Source organism: Struthio camelus, chromosome 3 (assembly GCF_040807025.1).
Source record: "Struthio camelus isolate bStrCam1 chromosome 3, bStrCam1.hap1, whole genome shotgun sequence".
In the NCBI taxonomy this organism is placed as follows: Eukaryota; Metazoa; Chordata; class Aves; order Struthioniformes; family Struthionidae; genus Struthio; species Struthio camelus.
The window spans coordinates 44,431,241-44,450,776 of record NC_090944.1 but is presented as its reverse complement, the minus strand read 5'-3'; the positions used below and the strand labels follow the sequence as shown (position 1 = coordinate 44,450,776).

General features: G+C 35.9%; 1 protein-coding gene across 5 annotated transcripts in view; it reads right to left on the bottom strand.

Moving 5' to 3' along the window:
- The window catches only part of MEI4 (meiotic double-stranded break formation protein 4), a 145,855-nt gene that overhangs the window by 27,377 nt on the left and 98,942 nt on the right, over window positions 1-19,536 (bottom strand). For all 5 annotated transcript variants that reach the window (XM_068937588.1, XM_068937589.1, XM_068937591.1 and 2 more), the window contains one exon: window positions 8,817-8,948. In XM_068937588.1, coding sequence (XP_068793689.1) covers window positions 8,817-8,948 — 132 coding nt within the window. The remainder of the gene's footprint in view (window positions 1-8,816; window positions 8,949-19,536) is intronic.

Sequence of the window (19,536 nt, the reverse complement as noted above, 5' to 3'; positions counted from 1 at the left end):
TTTGTGCTTATAGCATAATAAGGAAAGAAATGACATCTCAGAAAACACAAACAAATGTCCACATATTGTAGAACTGCAAGTTTAATCACTTTCCTGAGGTCTATATGACATCAATACCTTTTCTTTTACCTGGGTGAAGTACTATTAATCTGATGTGAGTTAAAGGCATCATTGGAAACTACATACAGCCAAAGAGATTGGACAGCCATTTTAAGATCTCAAATGTCAGTAGACTGGAAAGTACATGTAGCTTCTCTAATATTCTTGCCTCTTTTTTTCTGCTGGACAGGACAGTTCATTTGATCCTGAAAACTAACATTTTAAGTCATTTTCTGTCATATTTGGGGAAAGTAGTAAAGACTTTTTCTATGCAAAAGTTTCATTAGAACATACATAAACTTTTGGCTAAAGAGATTAGATATGCTGTGTAAACAGAGTAGACTTCTTGAACAGAGAAGGTTATTTGAACAATTCTCTGCATCAGACACATCTGCAATTGGAATAAAACATGTGGCCTGCCGTATCTGCCCAGAACATCCTGTGAATACAGAATGGCTGCACAGGGAAAGGTTTGCGGAGACAAGCCCTGACATTAATAGCTCAATTCTTAGCACTCTGAACCTTTTTGTTATCTAGCTGAATAGAGCCTCAGGCAATCTCAATTTTCCCTGATGGACTGATTACCAACTGAGCTGGTCCATCTCGACATTCCACATGTCCCTGGTGTGCAGACATGCTAGAAAAAATGGCTTTCCAGCCACAGGAATAATTCAGCCTTTCATGTGCTTCTGTACAGAACAGTTGCCATGCAGTTTGACATTTCAGTGACACGACTATTTGTTATGCAGTGCTGAATGGTAACAGAAGTCTATAAAAATGCTCAAAATTCTACTATACCCATGTTCCTTATTCTTCTTTTCCTTCCAAAATGTATTTCTTGTGTAGACTGTCAGCTTAAAAGACCTTCCTATGGAGTAGCATATGGATCAGAAAGATCACTGCTGAATGTGGGTTAGAGCAAGCTCCAATACATGTACCCTGTACCCTAGTTTATCATCAATCTTTTTAACAAAAGCTGCACTTAAAGGCTTTGAAAAACTGGAAATTAAATAACCTAACTGAAGTACATCTTTCTGTCATTCTCATAAAGCTCAGACAGACATCTTATAAGGGTAGTTACATAAATCTGTTGGTGTTCAGACACAAGAATGCCTTCCATGCTTGCCCGTTACAACAGTTCTGTAGGATTAGGCCTTTTTTGGCACAAAAGCTTGGTCTTTAGAGAGAGATGATGGGATTCATTTCACTTAACTTTAGATGCCTGCAATATATTAATGTCTACAATTGAGCTATTCAACTTAGGTTTCTTTCCTCATAGCTAGCAGAGTAACAGGCATCTCCAGTGGCAATTATTCTATCATACCATAATGTAAACATCCAAAATAGGTCAGAGTGACCCACCCCCAGGAAATACCTATATCCTTCTCTTGGCTAGAAAGAGAAACTGAAGTAAGCAAATCAGGTGAAAACATTATAAAAATCTGAAGTTAGTGAGACAAATAGCATCATATATCTCTCTAACTCTCCAAAGACCTCTACTGGCTGATGTGAGTCAAAGCTGCTCTGTCAGAATAAGCCTATTTCTTGGGAATTTATGTAACATTCAACAATGCCTTGGACCTATCTTAATTTTGGGAAATTTTTTAGTTAATCATATTAGCTGCTTGGTTGACTTTTATGAGAATGACAGCAGTCTCCACTACACGTCTGAAGTAAAGATGATGAATCCCACTCTAAAACCTATGTTAGTGTTTAACCACTCCATTAATTTCAGGAGAAAAGGTAATGCCCAAATGCCTTTGAGGATCTGAACTTAACGCTTACATATAGTGTTAAGAAAAATATATTTCTTCATGTTTCGTATTTAAAAACCATATGCAGCGTACAATTTTTGTGATAGAAATATTTTTAAGATTTGAGAATGGAAAAATACTGTCCAGAAAGTAATGCAATGCAGGAATGTAATGCTAGACAAGCTATATATCAGCAACTGTTGAATAACAGGGCTTTCCAAAAGCTCACTGTATGCCTTCCTTCTGTTTTCAAATGTATTTTCTGGTTTCATCAGAAATAGGATTAACCATAAATTAATTTCCTTTTTCAGAGTTCTTGAAATTATCACCTCAGAAATAGCCAGAAATAGCCAGTGAACCAGGATGCACTTTTCGTTTCTGGTCCTCTGTCTTTGAAACAGTTATCATAAAAGAAGATTTGCTATCACAGTGAGAAGCTCAGTGTTTGTAAAATAATCCACCTTCCACAGTATCATTCCGAAATCTTTGTATCTTAAAATTTTGTCTGCTCTGCAGAAGGAATCCTATTGGGTATCAAGAGATTTCTATTCCAGAGGAACATAAGGTTCACTTACTCTATTTTTATAAAACACATTTACGCACCATGAAAGGCTTCCATTACAGATAACAATGAAAAGTGCATATGCTACACCAATAAAAATTATGGGATACAATCGAATTTATATTAATGTTCTATTGCCTAGAAGTCAATGTCCTGGAGTCAGTAAAGTGCTGAAGTATGAGCTTTACTTTCAGCACACGATGAAGTACTTAAGCAAACTTAAGTGAAATTACTAACTAATTTGAGGGTTTACTACCGTAAAAGTGAGCTTAACGGGCTGAAAAATCAGGAAAACTATACTGTTTTACATTCACCTTAATTCCTTTTATTTAATATATTAACGTGTGAGAATATTGGTTAAAAATACTAAACAAAACTTTTTCATGTTGCTTTGTCATAGTCTAAGATTGATAGATTTAACCAGTTAGGGAATGAGATGAAAATATGAACAGTAATTTCTGTACTTTTCTGGTTTAGTTCACTACAGACATTCTTCTATAGTGAACTTTTATTTTAATTTCTAAACCAGGGCCACACAGAGCTTTTTAAAGTTGTAGGCCATAGACAGTTAAGATTGTTCCAAGGGGACACAGATACACTCCTATTAAAATAATTCAGAATTTTAAAGTCAGATGTGTTGTTCAATACTTATGAAAGTACATATCCACAAATGTACATAACCTGAGGTGAGCACACTTCTTATGGAAGAAATGATTAAACAGAAAGCTGCACATTCTGGGATGCAAACATTTTATATAATAATTGTAGCTCTGAAATATCTAGAAAATTAATTTAGAAAAGCCAAAAGGATTTTTTTCAATCTAAATCAATATTAGAAAATATCTTCCACTTAAAAAAATACGTAATTGTTCAAAAAAAATTGCTGCAATCAAAACCTATTTTTTCAGTTTCTGTGGTTCACTAAATGTTCAAAAATTAATTGCAGGCTAATCTGAATACATTTCCCTCCTGACTTCTTGATTTGTTTTATCTGCCAACAAAGACACAAAAGAAAGAGAAGATAGAAACAAAATAAAACTCAAAACAAAACAAAAAAGATAGCAGATATTTGTACATCTCTAATCAAAACTAAGATTCAAAGTCCGTAATTTAATTGACTCGGAGGGTAGCTGTGAAATGCCTTGGCAATTAACAGCAGTTTTGCTTAAGAAACAAAATAGGATTAGGACACTTGCCAACTAATGAAATTTGATTGCATAAAGTATTATCCTTCAGTAAATTTTAATTTAAATATTTATGAGTAATTTTTTTCTAAAGCTGACATTTTGTATATGTCAAACTGATACTGTATTTTTACTTTAGATTATAAAATTGAAAAAAAAAAAATCCTTTTGAAAAACATACCACCCAAAGGTAATGCTGCACAAAGTTAGAAACAGTCAGAAGCAGATCCATAAAGTAGGCTGCCAGGAATACTAGGGCTTAGTGACCTATTTCGATAAGTAAAAAGGTATTCATTAAGTGATATTTCCAAAAATAAATGTTACATACAGAAAACATAAGTATTTGTAAATGAACATAAAACAACTAGTGGAACTATGTCAATTGTGCACATCTAAAGCTATTGTGGGGATTAATTTGCAGTTTGAAAAACGGTATAGAAAAAAAAAGTAAGAATGCGTGAACTTTAAAAACATTAACTTCTCAGCAAGCTAAGCAAACTAGAACTTCAATTACCTGCCCAATATATGAACAGCAGCATTTCAAGATCTTACAGGCCTCTGATGTATGCACCTACAGATACATATACATAGCACTGGAAATTTTTGAACAACGGCAACTGCAAATTCAGCCACCCTGTGGCTCCTGCTGCTCCCCGGAAAAGGCTGAAAAAGCACAGGAAAAAACCAGGCCTTCAACTCCACTAGCTCAAAGCCTATTCCACCAAGCACAACGAACAGCAAGGACAGAGATGGAGATGGAGTATGACCTCAACAATCACAGCTTCTTGAAGCATCTTGTTCCCCAGGTCATATAACTAATTTTTTCCAGTATATTTCCTTGTGGATTAAAGCAACAAATCACAGCACCTCTTGAAGATGGCAAGTATATGCAGTATCAAAAGCATACGTAGTATCCACTAGATCCGTGACACAAAAAATATAATTCCCATCAACTGAGCATCAGTTCTAGCAGCCAGATCCAGTCAGCAGTACTTTATTTGATTGAAGATGGTTAGCATACAGCACAATGAAGAAAGGAAAAGACATCAATGGTAAAGCAGGCCTCTGTAGACAGGAGGGCAGATATTTCAGCCAACTGGTAGTACAGAGGGATGTTATCCATTTAGTTTTTGAGATGAAGGGGCTTCATGTTTAGAGTAGCCAGCTCTTGAATGAACAGATATATTAAAAAAAATGACCTGCATTGTTTTTTCCTTATAAACAATATATATGTTTTGAAGATCATAGGTAAAACTCTGTGATTAACAGAAACTCTGACGTCATGTTGGAGGCGAACGTTTCATAACGTGTAAGACACTTTAACATTGTAAAACTAGCCATTGGAGAGTCCACCTAAGTGCCTGAAGCTTGCCTATTCTTCTAACGGTCACTTAAATGCAAAAAAGTGGTAAAGAGATCATATCACATGGGACGCAGGAGAAAGCTCCATAAGCTTTGGTAAGATTATATGAAAGTCCTATTTCAGATGAGGTTTTGTGGTTTGATCAAGGTGCGTTTCTCTTCTAAGAAACAGAATCACGGAATCACAGAATCGTTTGGGTTGGAAGGGACCTCTGGAGATCATCTAGCCCAACCTCCCTGCTCAGGCAGGGGCCTCTAGAGCATATTGCCCAGGATCACATCCAGACGGGTGTGACACTGGTAACACCAGTTAAACACTGGTAACATCGAGTGAGGAGAACATAAAAAATTACTATATCAGAAGGCAACATGTCCCTGTTTAAAATGAAAGAGGAAAGTAACATGTTTCAGTAGCAGAAGGCAGACTGATCACTTAGGGAGAGGAAATAGAAGCAGAACACAAAATTCTCCTAATGTGAAAGTGGCTCTAATAATTCTTGAATCTGAGAGAACTAAGTTATTTCTCTGGCAAACAAAAAGGGCTGATGAAAAAAGGGGAAAGGGAGCCTCATTAAGTGTCTCCCTTTGATTCTCACTGCACAATAGTAAATATAAACACATCCTCACTTGTAAAGGTGAGATGCATTTTGTGGAGGATTTTGGTGGCAGAAAATCTGAAAATCGTTACCGTGTACAGATAACAGCTAAAATTTCCAGGAAGCACAAATATAACATAATTGAAATGAGACAGATGGAGGCCTATGGGGAACAAAGCCTTAAAGCTGAAAAAAAGAGTTAGTCCTGAAGCTGAGAAGATCAAGGGATGGATACATTTTACTGTCCTGAATTTCAGTCTACATATATTAAGTATGAAGAAACAGAATGAATGTACAAGATCAAAACCATATTTATTTTTTCTTTTGAATAAAGGAGCACAAACCTGTGTCACCTCAGAAATTCTCTTGAGCTCTTAAATTGGGTCAGCTCTCGACATGAAGAGCTATTACATGAAGGCTCTCCTGAAGAAGGAGGAAGATGGTAAGAAAGTTGACCAATGGATTTACAGAAGGGGAAAAATAACTGATTAAGGAGGAAGGAAAAATACCAACCACAGCATCTTTTGAAACAGTTTTCTCCTATACTGTTCTTATAGAAGCAGCTCCTATTCTGGGCACAGGTTCTAATCACTAGCACCAAGTTAGGCTGGAGCTCCACTGCAGCAAATTATCAGGATATAACAGGACTAGGTTGGAAGGCCGTACTTAGTATGGTCAGACAAGCGGTGGGTCCAGACCCTGCCACCATTTACTTGGCTAAGGACCAACATATAGTTCCTGTTTCTCATAATGTCACAGCAAGCGACTGAGAAAAAAGGGAAAATATGCCTCTGGAAATAGCAGAACGATCATACCACCTCTAGAATAACAGTTCAGCAAATTCTAAGAAGGCCTGCTTCCACACTGGGAAAAGCTTAATAATACGTATAGTGGTCTCCATGAGAAGCTGTTGATACAGAATAGCTGCTAATGTGACTTGTTTTTCTCTTTACTTGTTATCATACCTCAAACCTCAAAGTTCCTTCAAACTCAAGTCTGTCATAAAGGAAAAGTACTGCTCCAACAGTGCTTCAGTTGATTCTAGGTGTGCATTTGGGTATCCACAAAGGACTATACAGGAGTTTTCTGTCCTTAGCTTAGTACCAATGATACCTCATCAAAATCTTTAGTGCTTAGGGAGTGGTAAACAGGGCTCTCAGAAACAATGGCTGGGCTTTAGTTCTGTGTTCTCCAAAATAAAATCTAGATACCTGGTCACTTTCCAAGACAAAAAGTTGTCTCTTTCTCACTCAACAGGCACCTTCACTTTAGGGCTGGATACAATTTTCTTCCGATGCTCGAGGACGGAGGCCTCTGTTTTTGACACTGAAAATCCGGAAAGAGAGCGAGCTTCCCCAGAGGTAAAAAAGGCAAGCAGCTGCACAGGTCAACTAAGGACATCAAGCCATCTGAGTGACACAGGGATTTAAACAATTTATCATACCAGCTGTCATATAAGAATTGTTTAAGGGATAAACTACCAACTTCTCTGCATTTATATATGAATCAACCTTTTACTATTTCCCCATAAATTTACAAATTACAGTGCCAGTAATAAAAACATTTGCCATTAGAAAGAGTCAAATCTTTCTCATGGAATTAAAGAGAAACTTTTATGATTAAAATCACAGAATGCTAATTTACTTCCATTTTTTCAACTGGAAGTTATGCAGTTTTGTAGTCTCTCCTATTATAATCTTAAAATAAAATATATGGTTCTTTCCAACATAAAGCGAAGCCAAAGATGAGCCAAACCTAACAAATTTTTGGAAATAAATGTTATGTACCAAATAGGAAAGTAATACATAAAAATTATTTCAGCATAGCAAGATTAATATTGGAATCCACAAAGTGCCAGCAATCCAGTGCAGGCCTTCTTTCAGCATGGAGCACAGCAGAAATGTATTGAAACAACTTTATTTGGTGAGTTCTGTGTTGTCACTGGCAAAAACTGTGCACTGAAAATAGGGATGAATAATTCTGTGAAACAGGTGAGATTTAATTACGTTAAAAGTGTGCAGCTTCTTCAAATTAAAAAACAAAAACATTTTTTTTTTAATTATGTATTTCGCTATCCTTACATTTGTTTAAAGTTTGTTTGCTTTTGACTGCTATCAATAACACTGATACCCCGCTAGTAACTTAAAATAAGATACATTGTTTAACTCTTTTAAAACTGGTCTTTCTGGAGCCTTTTCAGAATAAAATTCGGTCACACTATAAATGCAGGTTGGAAATTCCGTTATGAGCACTCAGAACTTATTCCCATATCATATCCTAGAGAAAACAAAGTTAATACTGTTTGACCACCTAAAACATTTGTTAAACTGAACCAGAGTATTTGCTGATACACTTATGAGTATGTTCTATTCATGTCAATACCTTTCTTTTCCATCAAATATGCTGCTGGTGTTGTGTGCTTTCATTTCACTGACCCTTCCAGGGTTTTTTCAATCAAGTCATAATCTCAAGTGAGACTGTACAGTTTGCATTAAATATATGCCCACACACAAAGGCATATGAAAAATCCAGGAGGACCCAACTGATTTCATTAATCTGTTCTACAGATGTTAAAAGAACATCTACTTCCTCTGTTTTATTTTTAACTCGTATAGTTTACTGGAAAAGTTATGCTTGTTCTGTGTATTCAAGCATTGCATAGTTTCAAAATACAAATTTAATATTAGAAGTCAATTTTGCCAGAAAATACGATCTCCATTTCTTTCTGCTCCTTATCTCCCATGCATTAAAATAACCTAATTACATTTTAAGTTATCGATAACTTTTATAGCATACAAATAAACATTATAAGGTAGAATATGAAATATAATTCTGAAAGAAAATAATGTAAGCTTATTACAAAGTCTACGTGAGCTAGAGAGAGCCATAATGCTTTGTGTGTCCATCTGGATACCTAAATTTTAACCCTTCATAACTCATATGTTATAAAAGGTAATAATTACTTTAACTATCTGCTTCAAGTGCTTTCAAAATTTCACAGCCTGATCTCAAAACCTATATAGATGATTTATTGCATAGTGTGATAAATTTATTTTTGTCCATAATTATTTTTCTCTTTTACTTTGTATCTCTTTTTTGAATCTGCTGATAAAGTTCGAGGCTAATACTTTTTGGGCTCTTAAACATGCACATTCTACAGAATAATCCACGTACTGCATTGTATGAGACAAACACGTGTAGCTAAAATACTCTCCAATATTATTCTTTAGTCTTTCTCCAAAAGAAAAGATAACAGTACCTGGTGAGCTTGCCACAGCTGCTCTGCAAACTGATGTACTTCTGATAGTAGGAGAGATATTAAAGAATTCCTTAGTATGTTGTTCCTTCCTAGCAAAATAAGCGTGTGGGATACAGCATACAGTGCCTGAAACTAAATAATAAATAAGTAACAGTAAACTTCATATTTCAAAATTTGTCTCAGTCTTTTTACCATAAATGTTCTGCTTAAACAGAGATAGGATTTACAAATTAAAACTTTAAAGGAAAAAAGTGAAAAAATTCAAAATTTGATACAGTTGAAAAATAAATTAAATATTTAAATATAATATATATTTATTTGTATATGTACACACACACACATATACACATATATACACAGATGCATACACATACGCATATATGTTTGTATGTATACATATACATATGTGTGTATTTATATATACATATATATACACACATATATATACACACACACACACATATATATATGAAGTTCACATTATATATAGAACCTGTTAAATAGAAACTTTACTTTTTCAAAGATTAGCTCTACAGGAAACTGTCACATCAATAAATTCCTCCAGGAGTGTGAATTCCCCAGGAGACATCTTTTCAGCATCAGCTATCATCAAGCCCATTCTGCTGTCACAGAAAGTAGGTGACTACCCTGCACACAGAGTAACTCTTTGTCACAGGTAGACAAATGAACAACCAAATTCTTTGAAATTCAAAAACACAAGCAAACTAAGAGCTAAACTGGAGTTTACTGTCAATAGTGTTATCAGGAATAAACTTGATTAAACGTTAACTGACAGAAGATGCACTGAATTTTCAAATGCAAACAAACCACTTTCACATTGTTGTTTAATGAGCTGCAAACAAGGCATTTATCTCAAATCATAGGAGTGATCTGAATATACATGAGAATTATATTTGTAATTTTTTTGCCACACAATCTTTCCTATTAGAAAGATAAAAATAATTTTACTATTCAGAAATAGAAATATACAGTCATTATGTCATGAAACATACTGCTCTACAAAGTAAACAAGTCATTATTTCTTAAACACTACCAGAAGAAATCATCATTTCTCTATATAAATGTATCAGAGTTCCTTCAAAGAAAAAAAGGGTACATTAAAGATAATGACTACAAAACTTCTATAGCCCTACAGTATTAATATTCAGTATCTTTTGGCACAGTATCTGTTCAAATACATAAAACACTATAGCTGAACACTTTTAATTGACAGAAGGATATTCTGTCCCTCATTCACATTCATATGTCTAAGAATAACTGACATATCTGAACCACTCAAAAGCAGACCATCACATCATTATTCATCTAGCTGTACGTGATTATTCATCACGTACAGCTGCAATTAAATCACCTATTGTTCTCTGCCTACGTTGTCTCACTAAAAGGTGTACACTTACATTCTAAACTTACCTTCCATTTAGCAAGTTTGTATAGGACAAATCTTCCTGGAATGCATTTTCAAACATATGAAACAACTGATTGGGCGTAGTCAGCACGGATTTACAAAGGGGAAATCATGCTTAACCAACCTGATAGCCTTCTATGATGAGAAGAACATAGCTCGGTAGATCAGGGAAGAGTGGTAGATGATGCTTCTCTTGACTTTAGTACTAAAGACTTTCAACATGGTACCCCTAACATCCTCACTGAGAAATATATGAGCAGACGATGAGGTGGACTGAAAACTGGTTGAACTGCTGGACTCAAAGAGTTGTGATAAGCAACACAAAATCCAGCTGGAGGCCAGTCATTAGTGGCGCACCCCAGGGGTCAATCCCTAGGGCCAATATGTTTAATATTATCATTAATGACCTAGATGATGGGACAGAGTGTACCCTCAGCAACTTTGTAGATGACACAAAACTGGGAGGAGTGGTTGAAATACTAGATGTGCGTGCTGACGCTCACAGGGGCCTTGAGAGGCTGGAGAAACGGGCAAACAGGGAACTTGTGAAGTTCAACAAATGGAAGAACCAAGTCCTGCCTCTGGGGAGGAATAACTACGTACGCTAGCACATGCTAGGGATGAACTGGCTGGAAAGCAGTTTGTCAAAAAGGGATCTGGGCATACTGGTGGACAAGCTGCATATGAGGCATGAATGTGCTCTCGTAGCAAAGAAGAGCAACAGCATCTTGGGCTGCGTGAGGGAGAGCGCTGCCAGCAGGTGGAGGGAGGTGATGCTTCCCTTCTGCTTAGCCCTGGTGAGACCCGTCTGGAGCGTTGGGTCCCGTTATGGGTTCCTCAGTACAAGCAAGACACGGACATACTGGAGCAAGACCAGCAAAGGGACAAAATGATGATGAAGGGATCGCGTCTCTCATACGAGGAGAGGCTGAGGGAGCTGGAATTGTTCAGCCTGAAGAAGAGAAGGCTCAGGATGCATCTTATCAAAGTTTATAAATACCTCCTGAGAGGATGTAAAGTAGATAGATCCAGAATATTCCTAGCTGTGCCCAATGAAAGGAGAAGGCCACAAACTGAATTACAGGAAATTCTGTTTACACATCATAAAAAGAAAAAACTTTACTGTAAGGGTGATCGGACACTAAAACAGGTTGCCCAGAAAGGTTGTGAACTTTCCATCACTGGAGATATTCAAAACTGCCTAGACATGGCCCTGAATAACCGACTCTAATTGACCCTGCTTTGAGGAAGGGGGGTTGGACTGGACAATGTCCAGAGGTCCCTTCCAACTTTAGCCATTCTGGTTCTATGTTTATATTTTTGTCATTTTTCAGTATATTACATGCAGGACAACTGGTACCAGCTTGTATTAAACCACTGCTAGAAGCAAAGATCAAAAGCAGCACAAGCAGACTTCACATATCAAAATACAATGCTTATATACCGGAAAATATTAGTGCAAAGTTCAGTAGTACTAAAATACAGTTAATGATATCTTCAATTTTACTTAAAAAAACAATGTTTGCATAGACATGAAATCAACTGTATTTTCAAAGTGATGAAATGGCATACAGGTTATATTCAAGTGTTCTATTGTTTACTTTCCAAAGGTTTCCAACTTTCACAAATAATATATACATTTTATTGATTTTCAGGTCATAAAAGGTCATAAACTGTCATTTAACAGCTATGTCCACTAGAAGTTATGTCACACTTTTAATAATGCTTACTTTGCTGGACACTTTTCAGGCTATTGTGTTTGAGTCCTAAGCAATATATCTGGTTTCTTTAAGCTTAGGGAATCAGAGAAACAGCCACAACACTGGTTTTGTATCTCCAGGCATAGTCATACTGCAGATCTTTGGCCTGCATCCCAACAGCTCAGGGAGCTGAAACTCTATATTCCACCATGTAAATTGTACTGGTTTCCCCCAGTTCTCCAGTTGCTCAAGTCCCTTTTTTCCATAGGGTAAAAACATTAAGGACCTTGTAATTTACATTTCTGCTATTCAAGTGCACATGCTATTTGAATATATTAAGATTTTAGAAATATATTCTGAAAGTTATTTAGTTTTCAATTCAAACAAAAGTATACTTATTCAAGGAAAATGATAATACACAAGCTCTCAAATATAGTTTCTCCATGACTAAGAAACATGCAGCCACAGCCTGTTAAAGCAAAAGGATCTTCCTCCTTTCATCTGTCTCTTGCTTTGCTATAAAACAGCTCATAAGGTAGCTTCCCATCTACAGTTACTGCTTATCTGCCTGATCAGATGATCAAATTGCCTGTCAGTTGATGTAATGCCTATTTACCAGCCTGTCAAAGCAGATGAGTTTGAGAACCTCAGCTTTCCAGTGTCCAATATGAGACAATCTCCTATTCCCAGTCATAACTAACAAATTTTAATGAATCTTTTCTGTTAATGACTTCACCTAGCATGTAATCCCAAAGCAAATATAAAAAGAAAACTATAAAGACAGACAAGTCTTATGTTCAGCACCAGATCTATAGCCTGACATAGATACCCCCAGCGAACTCCTCATATTAAAGAGAATTTATAAATTGAATACATAAAGTTTTGAAAATTTGCCAGATTAAAATCCTCCATAAATATATACACCAAAGATTGTATAAAGATTAAATGTGAATGAAGGTAAGGTAAGACAAAAACAGCTCTCTGAACAATTAAAGTGGTAAGAAAAAAAATGCAGCTACATGTCTTTTGAGGATAAGTAACTTAAAAATCAGATAATAATATACTGGAAGTATATACATGCCCCAAAAAAGCAATGGCTCATCTTAATAATCCACACATTTAAGATCTCCGTAGTATCTGCTAAAGCCATATGAGAGAAACAACGTTTACAATGCCTAGATACTTCTGCCTTCTTGGCAGCTTGCATATTCCATAAGACTAAGACTGCTTCGAATGATTTCTCAGAGGTTTAACGAATGCTAAAAAATAGCATATTTCCTATATTAGTCCACAACTCATTTTTAGCTTAGTACTTTTTTTTAACTAATTAAGGATGGATACATATTTTACAGATCTACATTTTTAGATATAACATTGAGTATATCTGCTAATTTGCCTTTGGCAACCAGAGAACTCGACAAAATCCAGGGTAGTGTTACTTTTCAAAATCTGAGAGAACAAGATACCCTTGAATTCCTGTTTGCTGAGTTACAGCACTCACTGTGAGATGTGACTGATGTGAGGTATTTCTATTCAAATGTCTGCTGTCTGAAGTCAGAACCCTGAACTCTGCTTAGTGTGGATACCTGAACCTAAGTGAATCAATACTCATGCAAATACTCTAGTTAAGAGCCTAATGGCTATTCCAGGGTTATGACCCCTCTTTCCTACCCCTTCACTTCACTTCACACTTCTCTTCTGCCCCAAAGAATATACTTACAAAGTTTCAGTTTCACTTCAATATGAAATATACATATATATGTATATACATATATGTGTGTGTGTGTGTGTATAAAATCTTCTGTATGTTTCACATAGCAGAGTCCCTATTTGCTTTACTACCTATTCCTGCACCACCACTTTCCTAGTCTTTTGTACAGACTTCATGACTCAGGAAAAGAAAATTGGCTTAGATGTCTCTGCAATCTACTACACTGTGCACCTCGCAGAATATAAGGCACCCCACTAATTGTAATCCTTTCCGTCTAGCAGTTACAATAAAACTGGCTTGAGTATAGAATGGTAAAATATTTTTCCTAAATAATATACGACATTCTTAATCTAATCATAAGTAAAATAAGCAGTAGTTATAACTCAAATTTAAATGTATACAGTTTGGTAGTTTGTCTATGGAAATTGACTTTAATGTATTTTAATACATGATTCCGTGAATTTCCTGTTTAGTGTAAGTTATCTATCACACTCTGCAAGTCTCAAATGTTCTATAAACAATACCTGCAACTGTCACCAGTACAAAACAACAAATAACTGAAGGAATAAAACACGCTCTGAAGAAGCTTAGTCCACCCTTTGTAGCTTGTTCAGCTTCTCCATTCATGAGTCACCTCTTTTAGCCAGCAAGATCATCATCAACTTCTTTTTTTTTCTGGTAGCAAGACAGTGGAAATTAGCACACAATGGGTTTTTTTGAGGTCATTTGAACTGATTACATTAAATAAGCCTAAAGCAGAGTGAATTTAGCTTTATTTTAAACATCTGGACATTTAAAAGTTTCTCTGTATAGAACGAAGAAGTTTTGCCTACATCCTATCATGGATAGTTCTACCCCACATTACACTCCACTATATTAGAGGTGCAAACAAATCTTACATTAGGAGTAAAAAGGAAGGAGTCGTACATAACATGATTAACATCTTTTAAAAATAATAAAGTTTCATTAGACATTAGTCAGTATTCCCTAATGTTCATACAGACAAATCTGATAATTCAGCAACAAATTCAAATGCAGAAATTAAATAGGAATTCAGTTTGCATTAGGAGTAACAAAGTTTTTAATGTTACCTTTCCCTAAAGAACACATAGATATACTAAAAAACATACATATAATATGTATATATATAATTATAGTGTTTTTTAAGTTCTCCTACTTCTGTTTGATTACAGGAATTTTAGGCAGATAGTCAGACAAATGTAAATTTTTACTTTCTATAAGTATTAGTGCTGGCAATAGAGATTTACCTAAAAGAGGATCTTTTACAAAATTCCTATATTTGTCCTTCTTTGACAAGCGCTACCTTTTTCTAGCAGGAATTTTGTAGGACTAGAAAAAGAAGGGAATCTTCAAACTTAAAGCCTGTGCAGCTATGAACTGAAGTAAATAGGGATTTTGCAATGAGGGCAGTTACGGTACTTGAGATATGAGTATTGATAACTCTGCAAAACCCACCTGCTAAATGATTTATTAAAAAGTATAGTTTTATTTTTGCATTTTGGTAGTTCTTCTAATATATATTTAAAGAATAAGGAAACAACAAAGTAGGATTAAGGTTAAAACTAACCCTCACTGACTATCATTAAATTCATACAAAAACTTACAGCACGTAAGTAACAAACCTGATAACAGTGAACAAAAGCAAAATTTTGTCTTTCACAGTACTGTTCATGTATTGTTAATTAATCTCTGGAAACAATGACAAACATTTAAATTTATAATAGTTCAAATAGCGTGCAGTTTCATTAAAAATAAAGAATATCATCAGCTCTCAAATTTATCAAACCAAAGTTTAAAAAGGAATCCTGTAATCCCTTGAGCATGCTTAATGGCATAGATGAAAGTAAAATCTATGCTGTTCAGGGATTCTCAGTTAAAAAACAGTCACAAAATTAAATTTTGAAAGTTAGACTGATTATCAGAAACAAGAAATTAATGGAGGCTAGTACACTGTTCTGGGGCTATATCATTTCTCCTAACTCTCCTCCCATTCCCCAGCTTCTTCTTTTTTCCCATTTTTCTTGGGCAAGAGACAGCAATGCTGTGGCCAGTGGCTGACAAAGATGTGTGAACTAATTGACAACGGATGGCTGCAGAAATGAAGGTATAATATCAATGTTCTGCTTCCTCAAACATACAAATTTGGTCTTTTCCCCACCCAGATAGTAATTTTAAAGGAGCCTGCTGGATCGTATATCTCTGAGATCTCTACTTCTCTTTCCAAGTAATTTCCAACAGGATAATAGTTTCAAAAGTTAATAAGAAGAGAAGAGAAGACTGACCAGCAAGACAGACAGCATAATCCTATGAGGCTTATTTCCCCAGGAAAAAAGGATAAAAATCTCTAGACATGAATTATTTATTTAGAATTCATTTATCATAGTGTGTTAGATTTTTCTTTAATAATGGGTATCTGGAACTCAAGTTTTAAAACTATTACCAGTTCTTACATAAGCCAAATAATTCCTGCATGAGTTGCATGATTCATTGCACCCTGCAACTATAAAAACCAGACCTTAATTTCTGTTTGACAAGTCTACAACTTTCATGCCAATTAACAGCTCTCCTGTCTTCCCCAAGGGACTGACATATTGGGCAATGCAGAACTAAGCCAAGTAATTAAATAGGTATCCTCACTGTAGGGGAAGCAGGCAGGTGTTAAAAACAAGTAAAACAACAATTTTACTTTTATACTCACATCACTCTTACATCTTTGCCCATTTAATTCATCATAACTTCTACTCCTAACTCATTAACGTCAATTAAAATTTTTCATTTTTATACAGAGAGCATTAGTACCCCTTCTCTTATCTTACTGTCATGTTGCTTCCTTTGCTAATTTCATGGTTATCATTTATTTCTTCTCATTGCTTATGCTTCTATTTCTATCTTCAAGTGTTGGTAATTTGCTAGGTATTATTCCAGTTCTTTGCTTTGTAAGCTTCATCTCAAAGCCTTGTGCTCCCTTTACCCCTTCATAATCTTTGTGCTTTTTTCCATTCCTCCAAACCTTGTGTTCTCTGCTAGGACCATCATCTAACTTCACTGCTGCAAGCTGCTATTTATATTGCAGCCTTTCAGTACTGTTTTGCAGAGCTTTGGCTGAAGTCTGCCCGTTAAATGTTCTGAAAATGAGAACGCTTTGGTGAATGACGCTGGAAAATTACGAATCTGGGACTCCCGTACTCACTGAAAGGAATGTGTAATTTACTAGCTTAAGTGCAACTCTGATCAATTTGTGGAGTGAGGACTGAAGATCTCGAAGAAGGAATACTACATGAATTGCTCCTTGGCTGTCCAGGAAGCTTGCATGCGGGAGTACAAGTGTGAGGGTGGACTTTTTTCACTCACAGATTGAAAATAACTTTCTTAGATTTATCTCTCCATGGCTTCCTAAAAGACACCCTCTGATTCACTGATTAGCATGATCCTGCTGGCTCCCAATAGGCTTTTATCCAATCCAGTACTAGATTCCTAAGAAAATATATAATAACTAAGGCATCTGCTAGCTCCTGCTAGCTAACACAGTCTCATGCTGCCACTGCCACAACAGCAAGGAGTGGAAGAGTTGAGAGACCACCTGAATCACTGTGAAGATTTCACCGCACGCACTTGCAGCTGTCTTCTTATCTGCCCCCCTTACTCTTTATGCGCACCATCTCTGGCAACAGCAGGCTTCCCAGACTATTTCCTACGTTTCTCCTCCCTTTCCTTACACAGGGGATGGCTGTGGCTGCTGAAATAAGGAGGGTACACTCAGACCAGCCCTGGCAGCTGCAGAGACTAGATTACACCTAAGTCAATCAAAGTCAATCAAAGTAACCTTTGATCGACTGACATATACAAACATTTCTCCTCTTCCTGTCAAGGATAAGCATGGCGTACGTAGCACAACTTGCTGTCACTTCTTCAGCCACTTCCTTATCCAATTCCAAAAGATTACTGCAGTAAAGAACATCTTTTTTCAGTTTCACTAATATTTTCTAGTATGAGTACCATATCAAATGCTTTTCTAAATAGATAAGAGCTACCAAATCTCCCATCTATAAACACAGTCTATTTTACAAAGAATGCCATTAGGTTGTTCTGCCACAACTTACCTCTGGTAAACGAATGTTGCATTTTATATTATTTACCTCTAAAGCTTTTTTTTTTCTTTCTTTCAACTTCATTCTAAAGCTTTGTATGCTATTGAGATAAACCACTATCCAGATAACTTCCTCTTAACTTTCACTCTCAAATATAGAGCTTGCTGTATTAGAAATTTTACAGTTACAGTAACACTACCTTCAGGCTGGTATATGCATTTGTCTTTGATTTTAAACTTTTAATTTCACAGTTTATTTTTTCAATTCAGTTTTACGGGATAAAGATTTATCTTGTCTTTCCTAATCTGAGCACATTATATTTTTCTGAGTTGATTATAATACATGAAAGAAACACACAATGTTTGTTGACTAAAACAGGTAAAATAGACCCTGTTGTGTGTAGATTTGGAGGCTTAGGGGGTTTTCTTTGTTGTTTTATTTAAAAAGCGAACTTGACATCCTTAAAGGAATTAAGAGCTGTAAATCACAGTCTCATTTAATTTAGCATCTACCTCAACATGGTAATTTCCATTTCCACATACCAAAAGCAAGCACGTTGCTTATATCACCTCAACCCAACGTTCAACTTTACAGAAAACACATTTCCACTTAGCACATACGGACAAGCCATCAATTCATTTAAAGACTAAGTGCAAGTAACTGATCTATAAAGAACTCCAGCTAACTACTTAAGACACTTGAGATCCTGCAGGCACCAGAGTTTTCACTAATAAATTTACTTCAAGCAACGCTATCTTGGCAGAGCTCAATATTTGAGCATCTAAGTCTTGGGATTCACAAAGTAAGTATCTCTACATCTAAATCACCCAAGAGGCCAGATCCAGTAAACATTCTAAACAGTAAGAAGGAAGGTATCAAACAAAAGCTTCCATTTGGAGAATGTTTGCTGATATTGCTTTTGCCCATTTTTTTAATAAATAGAGTAAGTATTGCACTGATTAGGGAGAAGGAGCTCTAGATACAACTTCCTCTGCCCAAGAGGTTCAAATTAATGTTTCTCCTGATTCTCCCTTCTTAACTAGTCCTGGTCAGAAGCCTACAAGGTGGAAGAACTGCCTATTTCTCCTGCTGCTGCTGAGTCACTATGCCTTATTAACGGATGCAGAAGTCAGTAAGCAACAACTGTGAGTGTAGCCCGGCACTGCAGAAATATATGGATTCAAGCTTTAATCTGAGAAGAGCTTAGAAACAGTCACTGGATACAATACATAAAACAGATACTTTTTTAGTTTTTTTTTTCCCTAAATAATGAACTGGTCATTCATAAAGACATTTAGGGCTGTAAATCAAAGTCTCAATTAAGCTCTCTAAGAGCTACAGGCAGCACCTGGAAAAGAAAATCTATTATTTCAGATGTTTATTACCTAATCCTACACCTTTCTCCTCTCTGTCTACAATGTGTAGGCTATTTTGAATACCACTCATAGGTGCCAAGAATCCGGCATGCATGTCATGAAGAGAACAGAGGTACCTTCTTTAGGGCTGTGGCTGTCACTGTAGCAGCTTAGCACAGAAAAGCTTAGGCAAAGAAATACCCAACTCTCTGTTGAACTGGCTGTAAATAAGAGGATAGAAATTAAAAGTAAGCTAGATAGAACCTATCACCATAAGAACACAAGAAATACTATTTGGTCACACAAAAAATATTTATTAGAGAAGGCTGATAAACTCCAGCTATGAGAAAAGGTTCATTCAGTTGCAGGCAAAAGAATAAACAGAGAACCCCTAAGATTCTCATCATTAAAGAATGCAC